Here is a 22477-nt window from a genome sequence, read left to right on the forward strand (position 1 = left end):
GGTATTTCAAGTTCTAATATAAAATATGAAGACATCAAATGGATATTTAACTTTGGTAAGAAATCTACTTGAAGGCAACCATATATTTATGTACAATCTTAAATTTTTGATGAATGGATTATATGTTTTGGTAATAAAAGGATTTGGAGCTTCATATGGACAAACCATACTTCAAAAAATCATGTCAACGAACCCTTTTTGTGCAATTGCACCAACACGTTAAGCTTCACATGTCCAAGGATCGCAACCTAGCTCTGATACCAAATAAAATGTATGTAGCTAGTGAAATCAATAAGAACATAAGGGATTCAAGACAAACTTCTCTTTTTATTAAGAATTTCTTACAGATTTGTTTAATCCGAATTACTCAACGCCACAAATGGCTTGACACAGCTCAATTCTTAATCTACCCTTTGAGTGAACCAACCAATGTTGATTCATATCACTCAAATTATCCTAATGAGTGATTTTTACTCTCTCAAATAAGAGGTTCAGCTGTAGTACTTAGGGATCAAATACACAAGGAGCTAGGACACACAATAGATCCTAATCAGTTTATGATTAAGTTAGGCAAACATAGTAAATCAATAAACAGCAGAGGCGAACAAGGTAGTTGTTCAGTTGATTGATTGATTGAGGTTGTAAATAGTTATGAGAAAACAGCTAAATTTAGGGTTTTAGGTAATCATGATTATGATGATATAAAATGCTTAAGTTGTCAATCCTAGAACTCGAACTCTAATGAGAAAATATTTCAGCTTTCGTATGTGAATCAATCCTATTGACTAAGTCCAATATCTCTGCTTCCACTTGTTGATACAGATCAAACGTTGATCAATGCTATGATATTAGCGTCGATTGATGCTTCCTTAGGCAAGCATTAGCGAGTTGATCGATAGGTTCACTAGTCTTAACTAAATCAGATGCGCTTGTTTCTATCAATCCTATCTGAAGGGAATCTATTTTGGTGCAGAACCTACCGTCGTAGTTGTCCACAATCTTAAAATCAGAGTTCTAGTTAGCTACTGTAGAACACAAGCATTACAACCAATTCTTTGAAGGATGCCAATCACCTTAACAATTCTATAGTTTGGGCTAATCTCTCATAACTTTACTAATACTCTAAATCTATCAAGTGAAATTACTCAGACATAGCAAAGTAAAGCATAGCAATAATCTGAATAAGATGCATAAATATAATATAGTAGAAAAACTAGAGTTCCAATACAAAGCTCTGAACGAGTCTTGGATCTTCTCTACAAACTATTAAAAACCCTAAATATGTTTGTTGTGAAAATATGAAAGTATGAAAAACGTGGGTTGCCAAAAAAAAAGACAGAATACATAAATATTAGATTAAAATCGATCAAGAGTATTTCTGTAATTGTTGTGGAACTTGGAATATAAGTCGGCTGGAAACCAAGTCAAGGCTTGTGCGCTTCGCTGACGATCGATGACACGGGATGTTTGTCGATCGACGTTTGACGCTGAATGTCGACTCTAGACTGGTTCGACGGACAGCTACGAGTTTCTTCTAACTTTATCTCTAAGATGCTCCAAAATCACCACATTGCTCCAAAATACTTCTTGACCTAAAAATACTCTAAAAAAACTTCAAACATAATAAATAGGTTATAAAAAACTTATATACCATGGCTAAAAACTGGTAAAATATATGGTATATCATTGGTCACCTCTACAAATCACTCACTTCTTGAAACCCCAAAACTCCTTTTGTGTTTCTGTGAGAATACAACGTTAAAATCTTAACCTAATCTTAAGTCTAAGCTATCCTATATATAGCCAATAATTTTTTCCAATTGTGCAATATATATTTTCTTAAAAAATAGCATCACCAAATCTTTTAATTTGTGATCCGAGGATGTTCTCGTTTGTGAAGCATGTCCAAACAAGATCAGCTAATGAAAACTCTCAACATTACCATGCTTTTAGTTCTTCATTACATGTAGACGTTCTATAAACTATCGTCCATGCGTAACACAATTGCAACACTGCCAGACTCCGACATCCTTGAATATGTACGAGTTATACTCAACAGAATCATGTTATCGAACACTTTATTTATGTCATTGCACCAATACATCAAGCTCCAAGTCCTTAAACTTCAAAAAATTTACTTAAAGACACCAGACAATGGGCATCTAAGTTTGAAAGAACAAGTTTTTTTCATGTTAAACAGAATTTTAATGAAGCTGTTAATATTGTGGCAAAGAGATGACCACCAAATAAACTGTTCTACTCTAGATGTATATATATTCCAACCTTGTAAATGCTCGATTAGTATAAGTTATTCTTTTTAAAAAATCATAAAATCTTGATTACAAACACTCACTAGAGAGTTATGTTCTTATATATAAGTACAAACTACAAATTACAAGACATGTTGAAAATCTTATTATAAGAAAAAAATTTACATTAAAATATTATGAAAAGCAACGTCTAACCTATTTGTTTGATTTATTGCTTTTCAATTATGAACAATTGGTTTTCACTCTTTGTCACAGAGTTTTTGCTTATGTTGGTTGTAATCAGAATTCAATATAATAAAGTTCTTACAAAATAAAAGAGCAAAAAAAATGTAAATGCTTTTCTCAAAAAAAAAACAAAAATATGTAAATGCTCAACACTAATTTCCAGCTATATTTTAAAGCTTGAATGTAAACACTAAACAGTAAACCTCAATATTGAAATTGGATGTGTCCGAGATGTAGCCCCAAAATAAATTTATTATTGGTTCGACCTGTCAAAAATTTGAGTTCGGCTTCTATCAAGTTGGATTGACATCTTGGCAAAATTCTCTTAACTAATTTTTGGAAACATTTGCAACAACAGTTTCTATTTAGTTATATATTTTTAGTTATCAGTTAATAGAATTATTATCTCCTTAGATTTTTACTGTATGAAACTACTTTATGTTCTACCTCATTCATGTTGTTATCCCCGTGGTTCTAGCCTTAAAGACAACAGGACGCAGAGGGACGGACCCATCCCAAATTAATGGGAGTCACAAAATTACCCAGATTGTTGAAAACTGATTTAAGTTTATAAAGTTTTCAGAAGAAGTATGAATGAAAATTTTACTTAAATTTGAATGAAACTAAAACAGTATTTCAAAGTTTTAACACCAACTTTGAAAACCCCTTTTTATAGCTTACACAAAATTATACTAAAAATTCTCATAAATTTATAATTATTTAAAAAATTTACTAATTTCCACTTTTAATAACAGTGTTTAAAAAAACTCAGCCAGTCTAAATATATAACTAATATTTAAAATAATGGTTAACAGTGAAGTGGGTATGATGATAGAAAATTAGCTCACTAGTAGATTAAAAAAGATATAATACCGCTCGGGCCTTTAAAGTCATAGCCACACATATAAACTCGTCTTTCCCTAATATACTTCTACAGATTCATTTCTGGCCTTCATAAAGAGTGACTGATTTTTTTAAACATCTGATTCACTCACTAATTTCAATTTAATGCATCCATATTACATAAATAATACGCAAATCAAATACGCATCCAAAAATTTAAAACCAAACACTAATATTACCGATTAAGTAGCGTATTCCAGGATGTTTACCGGGAAAACGGCCAATTCTACCACGAACTTAACGTCTCCATTGTTTTCATACACAAACTATTGAATCAAGCCAAAAATACCACAAACTAATTTTTATTTTGAATTTCCAGCATGAATTTTTCAATATGGTCAATTACTACATAACCAGAATCAATTTCGGTTTAATTGTTGATGTGGTTCTTACGTGGATGTCATGTAGGAAATTGGTTTGATTCTGTTTCACATCTGTCCAATTCTTTTTTTTTAAATCGAATAGTACAAAACGGTGTCGCCGTTTTGATATTTAAAAATATACATTGTCAAAGAGAGTCGAACCCTATACCTAGAGTTCTTCACAGAAGCACACAACCACTAGATTAATTAAACTTTCAACATTTATATACCATTACTATAATACTTGAGCTAAATATTTCCGACAACCAGATTCGCAAGAGCTATGTTTCTCGTCGTCTTTTCCTTCGCCGTCACTAGGCTTCTCAATATGCGTTTCTTGGAATCCAATTCGGAATCCAACACACATTATATATATATATATATAATAATAATAATTTAAGAAAATGTAAAAATTATATGGAAATAGAAATAACTAGATAATGATAGTTTTGTGTTGTTAAAGTTATAAATAAAATAGAATAAAAATATTGTATTTATTAAAGTAAATAAATATATAACAAATTTATTTATTGGATAAGAAAAGAAGAAAACGGATTAACCACACTAATTGTTTAGCGGTTGAGATCTGCATGCAGATCTTCCGCTTTTTTTCAGAAAAATAAAACAAAAAATTGAACTACACGTTGATTTCTCGCTTTCTACAATTTGCCAGCTTGTACTTTGGCGCTATAGTGTCTCTTACACAAATTTGTGTATGTTTGGCTAAAAACAATGTAAAAAGATGCTTTTCCCTTAGAGCAAGTGCATCAATAGGACTTTTAGAATGGTCCTTAGAGTATTTAATTAGTTTATGTAGTTTAGGACTTTGGTTAAGGACTTTTGTTAAAATGTTGATTATGGGTGGGACTTTTGATAGGTCCTTAGGTTTATAAATTTTTTTTTAAACTAGTTTTTAAAATTACAAACATTTTATTAGTGGAAAAAAATACAAAGTTCAGAAATTAAAACACACACAATTTATTCATAAAAACTTAAAATTACATATTATTCGGAAGATGTCCAAATTTAGCTTATATATTTTCAATCAAATCGTCTTTTAAGTTTTCATGGATTTGTCTATTCCGAAGCCTTGTTCGACGATCCATTGTAGTGCCGACATTTTCACTGATATTCGAAGGCATGTTGACGGTAAATGTATCCGGAATTTCTCTTGGTTGAAACTCAAATTTGTTATACTGAGTGAATGATGCCCGTTCATCTTCGACAATCATATTATGGAGTATGATACATGCTCTCATAACATTTCCTATTTTCTCTTTATCCCATAACTTTGACGGATTTTTGACAACGGCAAATCTAGCCTGAAGGACTCCGAAGGCACGCTCGACATCTTTTCGAACTGATTCTTGGGTTTGAGCAAATAATGAATGCTTCTGATTTTGTGGTAGTCAGATAAATTGAATAAAAGCCGCCCATTTCGGATAAATACCATCAGTGAGATAATATCCGAAATGGTACTGATTATCATTAACATAGAAGTTCACTCGTGGCGCGATGCCATTAATAATGTCGTCAAAAACAGGTGATCGATCAAGAATATTTAGATCGTTCATAGTACCTGGTGCTCCAAAAAACGCGTGCCATATCCAGAGGTCATACGAAGCTACCGCCTCCAACACAATTGTCGGTTTTCCGGTTCCTCATGAGTACATTCCTTTCCAAGCCGTGGGGCAATTCTTCCACTCCCAATGCATACAGTCGATGCTTCCAAGCATCCCCGGAAATCCACGTTGTTCTCCGATATGTAGTAGTCTTTGCAGATCCTCCTGTGTTGGACGTCGTAGATATTCTTCGCCAAACAAGGTTATTATTCCGGCGGTAAATTTGTGCAAACATTTTTGAGCTGTTGATTCGCCTAGACGGATATATTCGTCCACCGAGTCCGCCGCAGCACCGTATGCCAATTGTCGAATTGCTGCAGTACATTTTTGTAGAGGTGTGAGACTTGTCCGTCCGGTACAATCTTCTGATAGTCGAAAATACGGAATCTCTGTTGAGAAACGATTCACAATACGCAGGAACAAACTTTTGTTCATTCGAAACCGTCGGCGGAAAAGAGCGGGAGAGTAAGTTGGATTGTCGGCAAAATAATCATTCCAAAGCAAGGTGTGGCCTTCTTCCCGGTGTCTCTCATGAACATTACGGCGTTGTCTATCTTCTGGTTCTTGTACGAGAGCACAATTGTTATAAAATTCTTCATAAGGAGTATCAAGATCGATCTCATCATCATCATCATCTTTATGATAATGATAATGGGATGAAGAAGCCATTATAAATTATTGAGAAGTGGTTGTGATTGTTTTAGAAGTGAATCGACAATGAAAAGTTGTGACTCTGTAATTGAAAGACATGTTATATTTATAGCTATAAAGTTACAACTAATTTTAGTTATTTGAATAGCTATATGTAAAAACACGTTTTCTCAATATTACAACTACTTTGTAGTTGGGAGAGTAGGTACATGATCAAACACGTTTTTCTTTTAGTTGGTATATGCAAAAACAAAATTTTTTAAAAAAATAAAATTTTTGAATGAAGTAAGAGTTTTGATAAAAATAATCAATCAAGACTTTGAAACAAGATTTAATCCGAGTTAGATAGGGTTACATAATCCGAGTTGAACAAGATTTAACAAAACACAAGAATAATCATACATTTTCGATAAACACAAGACATATAAACCTACATACGAGCAGCTACTCCTATGGCTATTATCACTAACACAACAACCAGAACACCTACAACTAGTTCAAACCCATAACCAAATCTAGATTTCTTTCTACCTAAGTCACATACAATGCTCTCCAACCTAACCAATTTCTGCTCCATATCAAATTGAACTTCCTTTAACTCCCGCAGCTCGGTCTCCTCGTAACCGACGAATGAAAGCAAATCTACCTTATCAGTGAGGAGGGTCACTTGTGCACCAAGTGCTTTGATCTCCTCTGTAGCCGCGACGTCCCACCACTTGTAGACATGGCAGTCTCCGTCCTGTTTGTTCTTGCAGGTGTAGAACCTTCTCCCCGGGTCAGTTCTTGTGTAAGAAGTGGCTACAAGTGGCTCTCCACCACAGTAGCACTCCTTGGGGAAGCCAAACTCCACTTCAGGCTGCGGAGGGTACTGATGGCGCGCGGCTTCGATCTGAGCTTGGTCCAGCTGGATATACATCTCTGTAGAGCTGTTTCCACTGTCTGCTGAACCTCTTAAACCGTAATCCTCCGACTCAGACGGCTGCGTGTACGAATAATCCAATCCCATTGCCTGAGAATAATCAAAACAGAACACATTAGACAGAGAATATAATTTGTAAACAGAACATAGAACACAGGTCACAACACACATTCTCTCATGAAAATAATTCTTATAATTAAACACAAATCACACATTGAAAGACCAACAATCATAATTTAAAAACAGAACATAGACTCTTAGGATTTCAAATCACACATAGTCACAGCTTCTCCTCCGACACTAGACGCATGACACAAACATAATAGATATTACACAACATAGACTCATAGGGTTTAAAAACTAGAAAAATTCGGCCAACAGCATGTTCTTCACATTTTCTTCCCTCTCGGCTGGCTCCTTCTTAGCAAGGAGAGTGTCTAAAATGGCCAGCTTCGAGAGCCTCTCATTCTTCGCCAAATCCTCCATCTTGAGCTCATGGACGCTCTTAAAGTCCTCGACAGCCATCCCCTTCCTAGAATTCCTTCTTGCTTTCGCAGCTTTGATACCTTCAGGACGGGGTTCTTCCTCACCAACGTTACTGCTTGATGGTTGGGAACCATCCTCACCAGTCTTTCTCTTCTCACCGCCAGACTTTGGAGTGTTCAGGCTCAGCCACTTCTGTTCGTACCTCAGAAGACACCATGCATGGTCCAAGGTGAACTTAGAGCCGTGATCCGCAAAGTATATCTCATGAGCTTTCTTCACTAAGTCGTTGTCATTCTGACCGCTACTTTGAAGCCTCTCCGCAGCTGCGTATGCTGCACAATACTTGTTTGTATCCCCATTGATTTTATGCCATCTCTGCTTACAATGCTCGCCATCTCTCTTCTCATGATGAGCTGCTGAAAAGTAATGTCCTACGCGTTTCCAGAAATTCCGGCACTTCTGTTCAGTGCCGACAACAGCATCTTTTGATGTGTTTAGCCAGACACTGATCAGGACCTCGTCATCAACAGGATTCCATTTCTTTCTCACCAACCGCTCCACTGGTATCTCCACTGGTGGGTTATCAGGCTGGGATGGAGCTTCAGTCTGTTGTGAACTGAAAGGGGGAATTTGAGAGGCTCCAATGTTGAGACTATAAGGAAAACTTTCATAAGGAAAGTTTCCCTGAGCATTATTTCCTGAAACGCTATGAAGGAAATCTACATAACCAGGGTACTGGCTACCTGGCTTCATGGCAACAAGGACAGAGAAGAGACTGATACTCCCACAAAAAAAGAAAGAAGATTTGGAGATACTAAAGCTCTACCATATTCTATCTGATTAAATAGGACAAATATAAGCAGGTAATAACTCCATAACACCTAACCATTATCTACCTAAGTCTAATCAACACTTATTATAAAACTACAAGTACATAGCAATTAACTCTAGTTCGGGGGTTAAATAGACAAGTACAACCTATCAAGTTTGATGAGAAGCAACAAGAGTAAGCAATAAACTACGAAGGTCTAATCAGTAGTTATTGCACACTACACAACTAAAAAGAAAAGCGAATTGAACAAACAACTTCATTAAATTGAAAAGAGGATTTGGTTTCAAACAGAGTACAATGATATCCACAAATTGATCCTATAATTCTCACCAATGCAACAAGACAGGACACTGATACTATAACTAAGTCTCACTATTCATATTTGGTTGAGAACAAACTTAACTTAACTCCTATAACAGTTATGAATTTGCTTTCCGCGAACAGGTTACATACTTAATGCAATCGATTTATGAGTTTCAAATGTCTATGTCAATGCCCTGTAATAAACTTAACTTAGCTTCTCGTGAATACTAATCAGATACTCATCAATATCTTTCTAAAACGAGTTAATGATATGAGTTTCAAATCCATGCTTTTCTAATCGAATAAGTTTCATATCGAAAGAGTTTCTTGTTATGAACACACAAACATCAAGTACTCGTTTTAATCACAAAGTTAGAAAACAAAACAACAAGAGTATTTAATTCACAAACAAAGGATTCTCAGACATGGCATTCAATCACAAACACCAACTATTCAATCACAAACACAATGCATACAATCAAATCGTCACAACAAACTCAGATACACACGAGATAGATCCACAAGTTGATACACTAAATCCGAAAGCGACGGACAGAGGATTCAGCGATACCTGGTAAAGATTCGAATCGGCGGAGAGATCTGGGAAGGTTTCGAGGGAGAGAGCGACGGAGACAGCTACGCCAAGAGATGGACGGAGAGATACACGGAGGGAATAGACGGCGAGATGGACGGGAGATCCACGGAGAGATCGAGGGAGACAGCGACGGAGAGATCCTCGGAGATATCGAGGGAGACAGCAACGGAGACAGCGACGGAGACAGCTACGCCGAGAGGTGTTTGATTGGGTTGAAATCGCCGTCGAGAGAGAGAGAAAGGAGAGGATGAGAATGACTTCGAGACGGTTTATTTTGCTTTCCCAACCCTAATCTGTGCTTCCCCTCCCACGATGACACGTGGTCTTAAGGACGCGAAATCAAAACTTCTTAATTAACATACGTTTGCTTCGGTTTTATGTTATTTTGATTTATTTTTAATGTTTTAATTTGTAACGACTTTGGTTAAGGACTGCGATGTTGATGCCCTTAATGATGTGCCTTTAGGTTCGTTTTGAATATTTCAAATGTCCGAATTTAAAAGTATAGAAACATTCCAATATTTTACATCGTCAGTCTGATTCAGCTCAGATTTTCTCAGATTCTCAGATTCGAATACCTATTCAGGTTTAATTTTCTTTTTGGATTTTTAAATATTTTAAAATTTTCATGTCAATTTGAATTTTTTCTTGAAATATACTTAAATTTACCTAAACTCAAAACTAAAAAATTAACATTTTAGGATCAAAACAAAAACAAAAACGAGTTTATGAGTTGTTTTGAATATTCGTTTCATATATTTGTTAAATTTTTGATTATTTATTCGGGTTCAGATTCATAAAATTCTTAAAAGAATCTGATTCTCATGTATTTCTGTATACATGTTCGAATACGGTTTAGATAATACTTGATACCTGAACAACAGTCCATCCCAATACTTTTACGTATAAAGTTTGGATTCAAGTATTTTGGATGGGCTCGGAACTGAATTTTAGGATTTTATTCCCAGCCCTACTTTTTATTCCCCAGCCCAGCCCTACTTTTGGCTCATCATGGAATGATAAACAAAACCTTTTATACGTTTTTGAGTTTTCAACACAGCCTGAGGTTGTCTGGTATTTGTATCATCGAAGTAGTATGCTGCTCAACTGATATTAATTGATATAGTAAGACTTGTTTCATATGATCGACCTATTTGGACTGTTTCCGGTACTTGATACTGAGCATATAGATAGTAGATTCTCCTAATCCTCTTTCTCCGACCAGTCGGAGAATATCAGCGATGATACAAAGTTTTTATTTAAATTATTTTATACAGACAAATACACAGATTCCAACACGTACGCATTTCATAAAATAAAGTGAATACTCTCAGCGAAGGTGATGCCTGTGAAACGAAATAAGCTTAATGTAAGCAAATAAGTAAATTCTTTGAACACATATATACATACCTTAGCGTTTCCTTTGTTCCTTTGCGGATTTTGCAGCGTATAGTTGGGAGACCTAGCTTCTGATGTGCCTCGTACCTGTGACAACCCGAGAAGCCTACAACAAGGAAGGATTTATCATCATCATCATCATCATCATCATCTTTCAAGAAACATAAGACAAGAAACTAATCAAGAGTAATATAGAAAAAGCACCATAGTAAGCTCCATCAACTTCAATCACATCGATCTGTCACACAAACCAATATTAGATTATTCAATTTTGAAACTGGATAGTAGTAAGAGAGCGGGTTAAAGCTTAACCGGGACTTGAAGACCGATCTGGCGAATGCTGTCCATGAGCTCCTTCACTTTGTTCTGATCGTTGGATCTTGTTCGCATCAACGGTCTCCTTATCTTCTCCAGCGGCAATTCCACGATCATCGTCCCTACACCGCCGCTAGATCCTCCGATCACCGGCGGCGAACCTGTAAATCAAAATCAGCTTCAGCCTCGGATTAATTTTAAAGGATATGAGAGCTTGTGAGCAAAGTTACCGTTCGATGAAGAAGCGGAAACGGAGAAGCTCCTCAAGCTACTTGGAAACCTCAGCATCATCAAATTCGCCATTGTTGTCGCCGTCTTCTCTCTCTCTGTGATAAAATATCTTTAAATAATTTTGTGAACGAAATATAAAGACTTGTTACGACGTCGTTTAACCTGAAAGTGTCAAAAGAAAAAGATTGAAACGGTTCTTGACGTAGAGCTTCTTCAGTGGGTGTCACGTCCTCCTCCTAGATGCTGCTTCGGTAAAACTCTCTAAACTGCAGTAAAACTATGTTTAGAGTTTAGTGTTGTATTGTTAATAATGGCATCGAGTTATCTTTCTTGTTTTAGATTCGACAAGATCATAGGAAAAAGAGATTCCATTAGACATAGTCTATGAGGATCGTTTTGGCATACAACCCACAGGCTCTTGTTCATGTTTTGGTCCTCCTCAAGTTTAGAGATGGCTTGACCTCGCTTGGGAAGGTAAAGTACATGTAACATCTAATCTTGTTCTGCTATATAAAGATTATGAAGTCTACTATTAAGAGAGATACTATGTGGTATTGTGTTTCTATAACAATCAAATAGCATTTACACATTCTTGGGACTTCTTTTTAGCCTGTTCTATATCACATCTTGTGGCCAATATTATGGCGTTCTGTTAATGAGTAACGGTTAGCATTATGCCAGTGTTTCTGATCAATTCAGTGTTTCTAAATGCCGTTTTATCTTCTTGCGCCTATGTGACAGATAATTAGAGGAAAAAAGTCATGTGAAAATGAAGATTTATGGTGGAACAGATTAAGTATCCTACTCCTGAGCATTGTCTTCCTTCAAAACACTTTTGCAGGCTGAACCAAAACACGTAGAGGTTCTTGGCCAGCTTCTATACGTATCAAAGATTGTTTGCTGAGAAAGAAGGTAGCCTCCGTGTGGTCATAAACAGGTGTAACTTGTAAGTTCTATATTCCTTACTTGAAGCTATAAGTTCTCCATTCGAGTTATAAAAGTTGGGTCCATCCATAGTCCTTGGTTTTAGTGGAAGAGAATCATTAGAGTATCTCCAACCCCATTCCATAATTTACTGTAAAATAGAGTGAGAAATAGAGTGATGAACAAATAAAAAATCTATTACTCTGAAGTTTTTTGTTTGTTCATCACTCAATTTTCCATTTTATTTTACAGTAAATTATGGAGTAGGGTTGGAAATGCTATAAATCCGCATTAGTTTATATTTTTCTATATATGTAAGCTTTTTTTTTGTGCAACCTATAAAAGTAAACCTATAAATTACGTTTGTAGACTTGTAGAATCATCATAAACCTGTAACATAAATACTATAAACTAATCATAGATTTATTAACTTTCTCTAGTAAAGTCGTATTAAAGGACTTAATAAACATAATTATTTGAATTTTCTATTTACGTCTCATAGAAGCTAGATCCTAGTTGATTTCAAGCGTTAGATTAATAACATGAAGACACATATATCAAAATGTAACACAAACAAAAAAGAATTAGTACTCTGACGGGTCAAAAACATAAACGTGTGTTGAGGTTTTCTCAAGAAGCTTCCAACATAGTCTTTGTTGTCAATTTTCATCTTCTTGGCCTTCATCGAAAAATCTCATCTTCATCTCAGATTTCGATATTTACCCCTTCGGTGTTAATCTCTCGTCAGAAAATCCTCAGGCGACAAGAACCAGCCATGGATCTCCAGCCAGAAGAGCTCCAGTTCTTGACGATTCCTCAACTACTTCAAGAATCCATCTCAATCAAGAAACGATCTCCAAGAACCTTCTACCTCATAACCCTCTCCCTAATCTTCCCTCTCTCCTTCGCCATCCTTGCCCATTCTCTCTTCACTCAGCCCATTCTCGCCAAGCTCGACTCCTCCGACCCACCAAACTCCGACCGTTCCCGGCACGACTGGACCGTGCTCCTTACCTTCCAGTTCAGCTACCTCATCTTCCTCTTCTCCTTCTCTCTCCTCTCAACCGCCGCTGTAGTCTTCACAGTCGCTTCTCTCTACACCGGCAAACCTGTCTCCTTCTCTTCCACCATCACTGCCATGCCATCCCCAAAGTCTTCAAACGCCTCATGATCACTTTCCTTTGGGTTGCTCTCTTGATGTTCGCTTACAACTCAGTCTTCCTCGTGTTCCTTGCGATCCTTATCCTAGCTCTATATTTGAACAGTGTAGGCTTAGCGATCATCGCCGGAGTTATAGTCTCTGTTCTTTACTTCGGTGTTCATGTCTACTTCACTGCCTTATGGCATCTAGGTAGTGTGGTTTCCGTTCTTGAGCCCGTTTATGGACTCGCTGCCATGAGAAAAGCTTATGAGCTTCTCAAAGGGAAGACTAGGATGGCTATGGTGTTGGTCTTTGTTTACCTTTTGCTTTGTGCGGTGATTGGTGGTGCTTTTGGAGGGATTGTGGTTCATGGTGGGGGAAAGTTTGGGACTTTGACTAGGACTCTTGTTGGTGGGTTGCTTGTTGGTTTGCTTGTGATGGTGAATCTTGTGGGTTTGTTGGTTCAGAGTGTGTTTTATTACGTTTGCAAGAGTTATCATCATCAGACGATTGATAAGACGGTTTTGTATGATCATCTTGGTGGGTATCTTGGAGAGTATGTGCCTCTTAAGAGCAATATTCAGTTGGAGAATTTAGAGTTTTGAATATTGGTTTTGAGGAGAAGAAGCTCATGAGATTCTGGTACTGTTTCTTCACTATCTTTCCCTCTCTCTATAATATGTTGAAGTACGTAAGATTGGAGAAGATGTGGAAATGTGGAATCTGAATAATAGCTGCCATGTAATGTGTATGTATAGACTCACACTCTTTGTTGTTGTTTTGACTTGACTAATCCATTATTTGAAGTATTTTGAGTTTGATTATTCTACTGTTTCTGAATTAGTTATATCTACATTAATTCGTGTTAAAATCAATATTCATCAAATCAAATTGGTAAATCAGGTGATCTATATGTAGTCCGGTTTGGATTCAGTGAAAAATTCTTTGATTAAAAACCCTTTAAATTCGATACAGATTCAAAAGTCCATTATTAACATGTCATCTGATACTAGTTACTTGGATCACATTTTTAAAAAAGGTGATAACATTTTTAAAATGATTAAACTTTTGATATACTTACAATAGTATATAAAATTAAATAGGCGACTTGATCTGATGCAGTATTAGTTTATTTTCGTTATTGAAAATATATTATAAGTGCATTTTCATTTATTTTGAATTTAAAAATTAACTTTAAAATAATTTGATTTATTTATTTTTATTTTAATATTTAGCTAAAATTTTATTTTGATATAAAAATAATCAAAAACCACTAGTAAAAAACTTCCGCATAGACACGGTAGTGCCACTACAAGACTGTGACTAATTTCAAAAAGCCACGATTTAGCCGTACTTTTAAAAAATAGCTATGGTGACAGTAAAGACGTAGCTAAGTCGTGACTAAAATAGCTACGAATTAGCCAGAAAATAAACGTGGTTATTTTTAGCCACGGTTTAGCCATAAAACAATAGTGACTAAACATATGTAGCAAAACCGTGACTCAATTAGCCACAAAAGTATAGTGGAAAAACCGTGGCTATTAGCCACAAATAGCCACATGTATTTTTAACCACGAGGCTATAGCCACGATTTTTTTTACCCAGAAGCGTGGTTATTTTTGTATAGCCACGATTTTCAGCTGTATAGCCATTGTTTTGTCGTGGCTATGCGACAGATTTTTACTAGTGAACTTTTATAGCAAGTGATTTGGAATAAAAAATTCAATTTTTTAAATAAAATATGAATTTGATATTATTTTATGTTTTAAATTTTTGATAATATTACGTTATTTTATAATTATATATTAAATTCCATTAAAGCTAATGACAACGATTTAACCATGGTCGTTCCAATTAGGAGAATATACAATTACTTGTTACATGCTCCGTACTCGCTACTTTGTCAGTATTTGACTAGTAAAAAATAGGAACTTGGTTTGATTAGGTCGACTGGTCAAGTATCAAATATCACCTGTATATTAATTGAGGAACATTTGAAAAGATGTAACCTCAATTTTGTAATAATTAAAAAAAACTACTTACTTATGTTTCAATCAATTTGCTAGTTAACTAGTCTTACGTGTCAGCTTTACATTGAAATTGAAAAATTTGTTGGTCCAATTCGATTTTTATATCTCACTAGAAACATTTAATACCAACTATATGATATCATATGATATTAACTAAAGAAAAATAGCTATTTATTATTTATTATATATTATTTCCTTAAATAAAATCTACGGAATTACCTATGTGATTATGATATATATAGTAATTAATGATTTTAAATAATGAAGATTTTCTAATAATTTTTATGCTTTCTATCATTTTTTTAATTCTTTAGTATTAAAATAAATTACACAATTACATTAATCATATATTAAAATTTTAGATTTTTTTGTATATGTTGTATTTTGGATTTTTCAAAACGAGTATAAATTACTAAATTATTAAAAGTCTCACATACTTTTGTGATCAATGTTTAAATTATTTTCTATAATAAGATACAATGATAATAAAATCATATAAATAAATAATTTTATTTTAATAGGCGTTTATGTTAATATATATATATATATATATACTTCATATTGTTTAAAATTAATTATATATCATATACGATAGATACGATTGATTGTTTTGATTTATTTATTACAAAATGATTGCGAATAAACAAGAGCAGTCATTTGATTTATATGTGCAAGCCAATTTATTACATAATAGTAACTGATTTCTAAGTTATTTAATATATAATTATTATTTTATTATTTCATAATATGCAGAAAAATATAAAATAAGTATTTATTCTGCACAAGACGCAGATCTTAACCTAAGTATGTATCTCTTTAACAATTTTGAATCTTAAACATTTTCTAAATCTCAGGCCAAAATAAAAGAAAGAAATAAGAATAAACTCAAAAATCAATATTTATACCGAGCAATAACCAAAATGACGCAAAAAGGAAAAAACTATCGAAGATAGATAGGATTGGCACGTGAACGTAAATTTTTCATAACCATAATTAGCTTTTAATTTGTTAAATCATGATATAAAACCAAGCTCGCATAGTTTCATTGTAACCAAATAGTAGACATGAGATTTTTTGGCATAGACGTTAGGTTTTTATGCGATAAATAATTTTTTGACCTAAAATATTTTTAAAAATGAGATCAGTTCATTAGTAAGCAAATTATGTAATTAACAAAAAAGGTTTTAAAAAATTGTTCAAGAGTCAAATATATTAATTCGATCAATAATATAAAATATTTTCCATACGATATTTTTTAAATAATTTTCATATGAATTTATCATGCGTAATTGCGCATGTTTTATCCTAGTTCTAATTAAATTACTTGCAAGCATAAGACAAATATAAAATATTAAAAATAAAAATAGCTATTTGGCGTTGTTTGGCTTGTAACCAGGGGCGAAGCCAGACATATTTATTACTGGGTACACATAAATTAAATAACTACATATAAAGATATATATAAGTTAAAATAGGTGTATCAAACTCAGGTTCTTCAAAAGTTACGGGTGCACCTTGACCGATTAAGCCATTTTCCCTTTTATCTCTAATGTAAAAATTTCAAAACATAAATAATAGTGGGTGCATGTGAAGTCCTAGTCTATGACGTAGCTTCGCCCCTGCTTGTAACAATATACATTTTCTTAAACCATAGTAAAATAACTCATTTATACATTCATTTCCATAAATGAATCAACCATAAATTATATATTTATATAAACATATAGAAATTTCTTTTTATATATATTATTTTTCAAAATGGCTAAAACATAACTTGTAAAACTTTATTTTAGGATTGCAGTTTTTTTTCAACATGGCTGACTTGTCTTTATACGTCGAAAATTATTTTGAACGTTAGATATATGAAGGATAAGAGAACCTAATATATTAAAATAGAGTCCATTTAAAAAAATATGGTGTACAAAATTATTATAGTTAGACCAATTCATGAGTAACTTAACAAATAAAACTAAATATATATTTAGACATATATTTGATATTTTTATTTTCCAAGACATTATTTAGTATCCCGATCTTATGGTACATCAACAATTGTTTATACCAATACAATATAGATTTTTTTTTTCAAAGTGTTTATTCCAGTTATATAAATTCATTCCGGTTTATGTCATTGACTTAATTAATCAACTCAGTTTCTCTCAGAAACAAATGTGTAGTTATGTCAAATATTTATATCAATCCTTGATAGTTTTTCATAGGTTGTAGCACATCGCTTTGTGTGTCTCATGTATAACATGTTTGTATACCTCTTTATTGGTTATTTGAAACCGGTTTACGCTATTTTAGTTTTATTCATAGTTTAAAAATCAACTATATCTTAACCTGCACAACCGTGCGGATAATTATTTCAATTTTTATAAACATGCATACATATTTGTTTTATATGATGAGTGTGATATAAAAATTTGTAGTTCACATGTAGTAGTTTGATTTATTTTCTTAAATTGTCAATGGTATTTTTCTTATTAAGTTTAAGTTATATTTACGGAAAATGATACTTTTTTTTTTTTTTTTTTTTTTTTTAATGAAATTATATTAATCAAACCGAATAATCGGCAATCAGATACGGTTACAACCTCGTTTTGAACAAAAGCATCAAAGTCTAACTATTACAAGTCTAGCTTCGCCCACCCACTAAACCCGGCACGTTCCGCTAGTTTGCTTTTCGAAATTCTTTGATATCGGTTACCGTTCTCAATCTTCAACGTGACTCTCGGGAAAGTGAGGTTCTCCTCGTTGCCTCGGATGCCGGGATTTCCTTTGACGTCTCCGGAGTAGCTAGTTCCCGATGAACTCCACAAGCTTATAACTTTCTCTGTCAATGAAGCGCAAGACGACCATAGGGGACGAATTCAAATACTTACCAAAAAGCCTTGCGGTTGTCACCAAAGCCGGTGTGTATGTAACGCCACACGACGCCCGAACCCAGTCCCAACTCGAGCAAACGCTCGCTACTGCCGCCTAGTAACCTGCAGAAAAACAGACAGGAAGAATCGCCACTCTCATCCTAACCCGTCTCAACACCCAAATGGATAGTCTAGCGCACCACCACAAAAGCTCCATGAGCTAAAGTGGTCCTGGGAAGTGGACAAAACCAAAAGGAGACACCGAGGCGGGAATGACATCCCGAGCACCGCCTCGCCTTCTGAAGCCTTTGAGAACCAAAGAGCAATATCCAAACTGTGAGTACCCGTCTCCGGTGTCATTGGAGAGAGGCCTAGCGTTGAAACACGAGACAAGACCAAGCTTAAGCATTCGCCTAAGCTAGACAAAGCTAGAATGGGAGCCGTGAAGAAGGTATCCGAAGTGAAGGTCTAATCAAGCTGTCCACAAGCAGCCATAGACGACTGGCTTGATACAGACACCAAAATCATTCACACGGGCCAGAGCTGAGACAGAGCACCATCTCCTACTGCGTACATCTGCCTCAAGACCCGCCTCCAATCTGAAGAAGCACCGGAGCACACTTGACTACGGGAAGAGAGTGTTGGACCACGCCGACGCCGGAGAGATCCAAGGAACCAACCACCATAACCGAACGAAATCACCTAATAAGCCCCGAACAAGCCGGAGATTGTAGAGGCAAGACCGACCATAACCAACTGCAGCGACGATGACTTCCGGGGGAGGTCTAAAAGGTAAAACCGATCTACCCCACAGTGCCCTAAAAGCCGACCACCCGCCGCGATAACCGTCTCATAACCTCGCCGTGAAACCATCAGAAGGAGAAACGTCGCCGGATATGAAGACCTCGCGCGCGACTTCGCACCGGAACGTAACCCGACAACAGGACCACGAGCATATTGGAGAGAGCACGACAGATCCGACGAATATCAAAGAGGAAAAGAAGAGCAAAGAGAGAAGGAGGTCCTCCGGCGGCCGCACGCGCGAGGACGCGCCGGACTCGCCGGAGACAATCAAACGTTTAGTTTTCTGTGGTCGAGAGAGATGGAGGAGAGGATAGAGGAGAGAGAATATCTCTTTTTCGGAAAATGATACTTTATTTAACACTAACTTAGATATTTCATTGAGAGTATACTTGTATTTTAGATTTTGGTCATACATCTATGTTAACCTATATGTAGGTTTTGGCCATACATATATGTTATATTGAATTATTTGTATGATTTAAATATTTGACTCAATAACCTATACTACATAAAACGGCTGTTTCATTTAAATTATTGAACCAAAAATGGTAGTGTATCGTCTTTGTCATTGTCATTTTAAGTCTGCATTTATCTACATTATATTTGTTTTATTGAAATTTATTATGTTGTTTATTGGTGATACATCACGTTATACAATTAACATTTATACATGCCATTACTTTTTATGATGAACGGATTGGAAATAAACATATTCATATGAAATATTTTTTTTAATCATTTGTCAGTCATTTAAGTTAATGAAATAAATTAGTACAATACATATTGCATTTTTAAAACTGAACAAGATAAAGTAGTACAAAATAATGGCATTAATGAATAATATATAAACTTAGTTTATATAGAAATAAGAATGATTACATTAATGTTCACAAATTATTCATATACTCCTATTATTAAAATATAAATTAAACCGATCACTATATTTAATAACACAAATCGATTGTACTATCAAAATAGCATTTGTAAACCGATTGTTGATATTGATAGAACATTTTTAATCATGTGATACAAATTTTTAAATTGAAAATCATATATGTTAGGGATCCAAGATTAAATTGAAAAATGTTATATTAAATTAATATCGGAAATTTAATACAAAATTATACATGATTTTAATTAGGTAAAATTTGGATAAATGCACTTCAATAAGAATATAATTTGAAAAATACACCCTTATTTAAGGTTTTTTGAAAAAAACACTTATTTATATATAAATTTACCAAATTACCCAATCTTATGTATTTCAAATCCTAAATAGGGTATTTTGCAAATTATCTAATTATAGTTACAAAAGTATTTAGATATTTAAAAGGTTTTTTTTAGTGAAAAATGAAAGATATTTTTTTTTATTTTAAACAAATATGAAATATATTAAATATTTTAAAGGTTTGTTTTAGTGAAAAATGAAAAATATATTTTTATTTTAAATAAATACGAAATTAATTAAATAATTAAAATAAAAGGTTTGTTTTAGTGAAAATAATAAATTTATATTGTAAAAAAACATATAAAAGATTTTGTTCTAATGCAAATTTAGAGAAAATAAAGAAATATCTCTTTCCTATGGGTTATCTTTTTGCTAACATGGACCATCTATTTTTGAGAGTTAACCCAAAAATAAAAGACCATCAGTTTGCGTGGATATTATGGTACATCTGGAATGGCCGGAATAATAAAGTTTTCAGTAACCTTGATATTGATCCGAGGGAAACACTCAACTTAGCATAATTGGAATCAAGACTTTGGGCTGAGGCACATGTTATTAATAATCCTAGGTTGGTCCAAGATGTTCAGATAAGACCTAATTCTATGACTACAGGAAGATGGTGTTTTACAAACGGTTCCTGGAAAGATAAGGATTTATTTTCAGGGCAATGTTTATTCAACACACTACTGGGGTTTGACGGGCTGTTGGGGGCAAGGAACGTAAGGACATGTCTCTCCCCTCTTCATGTTGAGATGGAGGCATTAATTTGGGCAATGGAATGCATGAAGAATTTAAGACAGTTTCGGGTGACGTTTGCAACGGATTGTTCTCAATTGGTGAAAGATGATTTCAGAACCAGAAGAATGGTCAGCATTTAAAAGTTACCTGGAAGACATTATGCTTTTGAGAAGAAGCTTCACTAACTCAGATATCGTTCATGTAATTAGGACGAAAACATAAAGGCGGATCGTTTGGCACGCAGTGCTCGGAACTAGCCGTCTTTCGTCGTACACATGGATGCCGAATTACCGCCTTAGTTTACAGAGTTTACATGAGTCTGTGAATGTTTGATGTCAAAAACAAATTCTATTTGATTAGTTGGTTTTAAAATAATTCAAATATTTATACAAAAAATTATTTAAGAATCTTTCTAAGGGGTGTTCCAAATAAAAAATCACACATGAAATAAGTCATAACTTCTATTTTAATAGATAAGATTTATAGTTGGTGAGCATCATTCCAATATATTTATGGTGGAAAATTAGATCATATAACCAAAAAAAAACTATAATTCACTAAATAACCAAAACCCCACCTTTTCTCCTCCTTTTTCTTCCTATCTCTCCCTAACATCTTACTACAAAACTATTTTTTTCCATTTGTTTCTGGTTATTTCTCAAATAAGCCCTACTTATGGTTTACCATTTTTAGATTTTTGTTTAGGTTTCCGATACCAGTTAAAAATTATATTTTTTGTTTGCAATCTTGAAAAGTAGTTATGTAAGTATATTTTGTTTGCCAAAATTTATATATATTTAAAAATCAAAATGAATATTATTATTTTAAATTATATACAAAACCGATATGCTAGTTTCTAAATCATACCAAATCCGAATTTGAGTTTCAAAATCAAAATACAAAGGGTTACAAGTTTGTGTTGTAAATATTATTTAGTTTATAAATCTTAACTACAAAATATTTGGATTTTAAACAATATCAAATCATGGCCATCTTTTTTTCTTAACAATCCTAACTATTTTTAAGTACATAATATTTAGTCCGATATCATAACTATGAATTATTAATTTTAGAAAATGTATCCAACCTAAAGATTATTTAATTAAAGAATATTTATCACATTATAAATATATTTTCATCAAAAATCAAATCAATAATATTTTCATCAAAAATATCATGTACACAGCACGAGTTCAACTCTAGATTAGTTTTAAATGAATACTAGATCTTGACATGCACAACCGTGTGGGTGTTATTTTCAATTTTATATGTATATATATTTATTTTAGATCATTAGTGGTATACATTTTTAATTTTAATCATATATTTAAATATTTATATAACTATTTCAAATATAATAATTTATAGTTTATATGTTGTAAATAATCAATAGTTTAAAACCATCACATATATTTGTTGCTTTATTATATATTTTTCTTATTGTATTTGTATTTAGTTATTAAAAAATTAGTATGTGCATGAAAAAACATATCTGAAAATTATTTTTTATTTAATTATGTTAAATTCTTACCTGCCCTTTAAAACTGGATTTCATTTTAGTAATATCTTTATGTTTATTCATTTTACATAATATATTATTGTACATACAAAAATCTAAGATATGTTAATTCTT

The 22477-nt window shown here is 33.8% G+C and overlaps 4 protein-coding genes and 1 pseudogene across 5 annotated transcripts; 1 reads left to right on the forward strand and 4 right to left on the reverse strand.

Annotated features, from left to right (window-relative positions):
• Positions 1-5421: 5421 nt before the first annotated feature.
• On the reverse strand, positions 5422-6051 carry LOC125575498. The gene has a single exon (XM_048737446.1). It carries the CDS (start codon positions 6049-6051, stop codon positions 5422-5424), a length of 630 nt encoding a protein of 209 aa, XP_048593403.1.
• Positions 6052-6344: 293 nt separating this feature from the next.
• LOC111200050 (uncharacterized protein At4g04775-like) lies at positions 6345-10113 on the reverse strand. Its single transcript, XM_022690729.2, has 2 exons — positions 9145-10113; positions 6345-7042 (listed from the first exon to the last, which is right to left on the reverse strand). Exon 2 carries the CDS (start codon positions 7037-7039, stop codon positions 6464-6466), a length of 576 nt encoding a protein of 191 aa, XP_022546450.2. The 5' UTR covers positions 7040-7042; positions 9145-10113; the 3' UTR covers positions 6345-6463.
• LOC106393109 (glutathione S-transferase T3-like) lies at positions 7313-8191 on the reverse strand. The gene has a single exon (XM_013833853.2). The coding sequence runs from the start codon at positions 8189-8191 to the stop codon at positions 7313-7315; it is 879 nt and encodes a 292-aa protein (XP_013689307.2).
• Positions 10114-10355: 242 nt separating the features above from the next.
• LOC106390584 (sulfiredoxin, chloroplastic/mitochondrial) lies at positions 10356-11209 on the reverse strand. Of its 2 annotated transcripts, none has more exons than XM_013831083.3 (5): positions 11112-11209; positions 10879-11042; positions 10771-10804; positions 10579-10672; positions 10356-10514 (listed from the first exon to the last, which is right to left on the reverse strand). In XM_013831083.3, the coding sequence occupies exons 1-5, from the start codon at positions 11182-11184 to the stop codon at positions 10499-10501; spliced, it is 381 nt and encodes a 126-aa protein (XP_013686537.1). In that variant the 5' UTR covers positions 11185-11209; the 3' UTR covers positions 10356-10498. The 2 variants fall into 2 exon arrangements, with proteins under 2 accessions (XP_013686537.1, XP_022552646.1); XM_022696925.2 differs by having other exon boundaries at positions 10356-10531.
• Positions 11210-12611: 1402 nt separating this feature from the next.
• Positions 12612-14001, forward strand: LOC106391367 (annotated as a pseudogene).
• Positions 14002-22477: the final 8476 nt, after the last annotated feature.

This window comes from Brassica napus, chromosome A8 (genome assembly GCF_020379485.1).
Source record: "Brassica napus cultivar Da-Ae chromosome A8, Da-Ae, whole genome shotgun sequence".
Lineage (NCBI taxonomy): Eukaryota > Viridiplantae > Streptophyta > Magnoliopsida > Brassicales > Brassicaceae > Brassica > Brassica napus.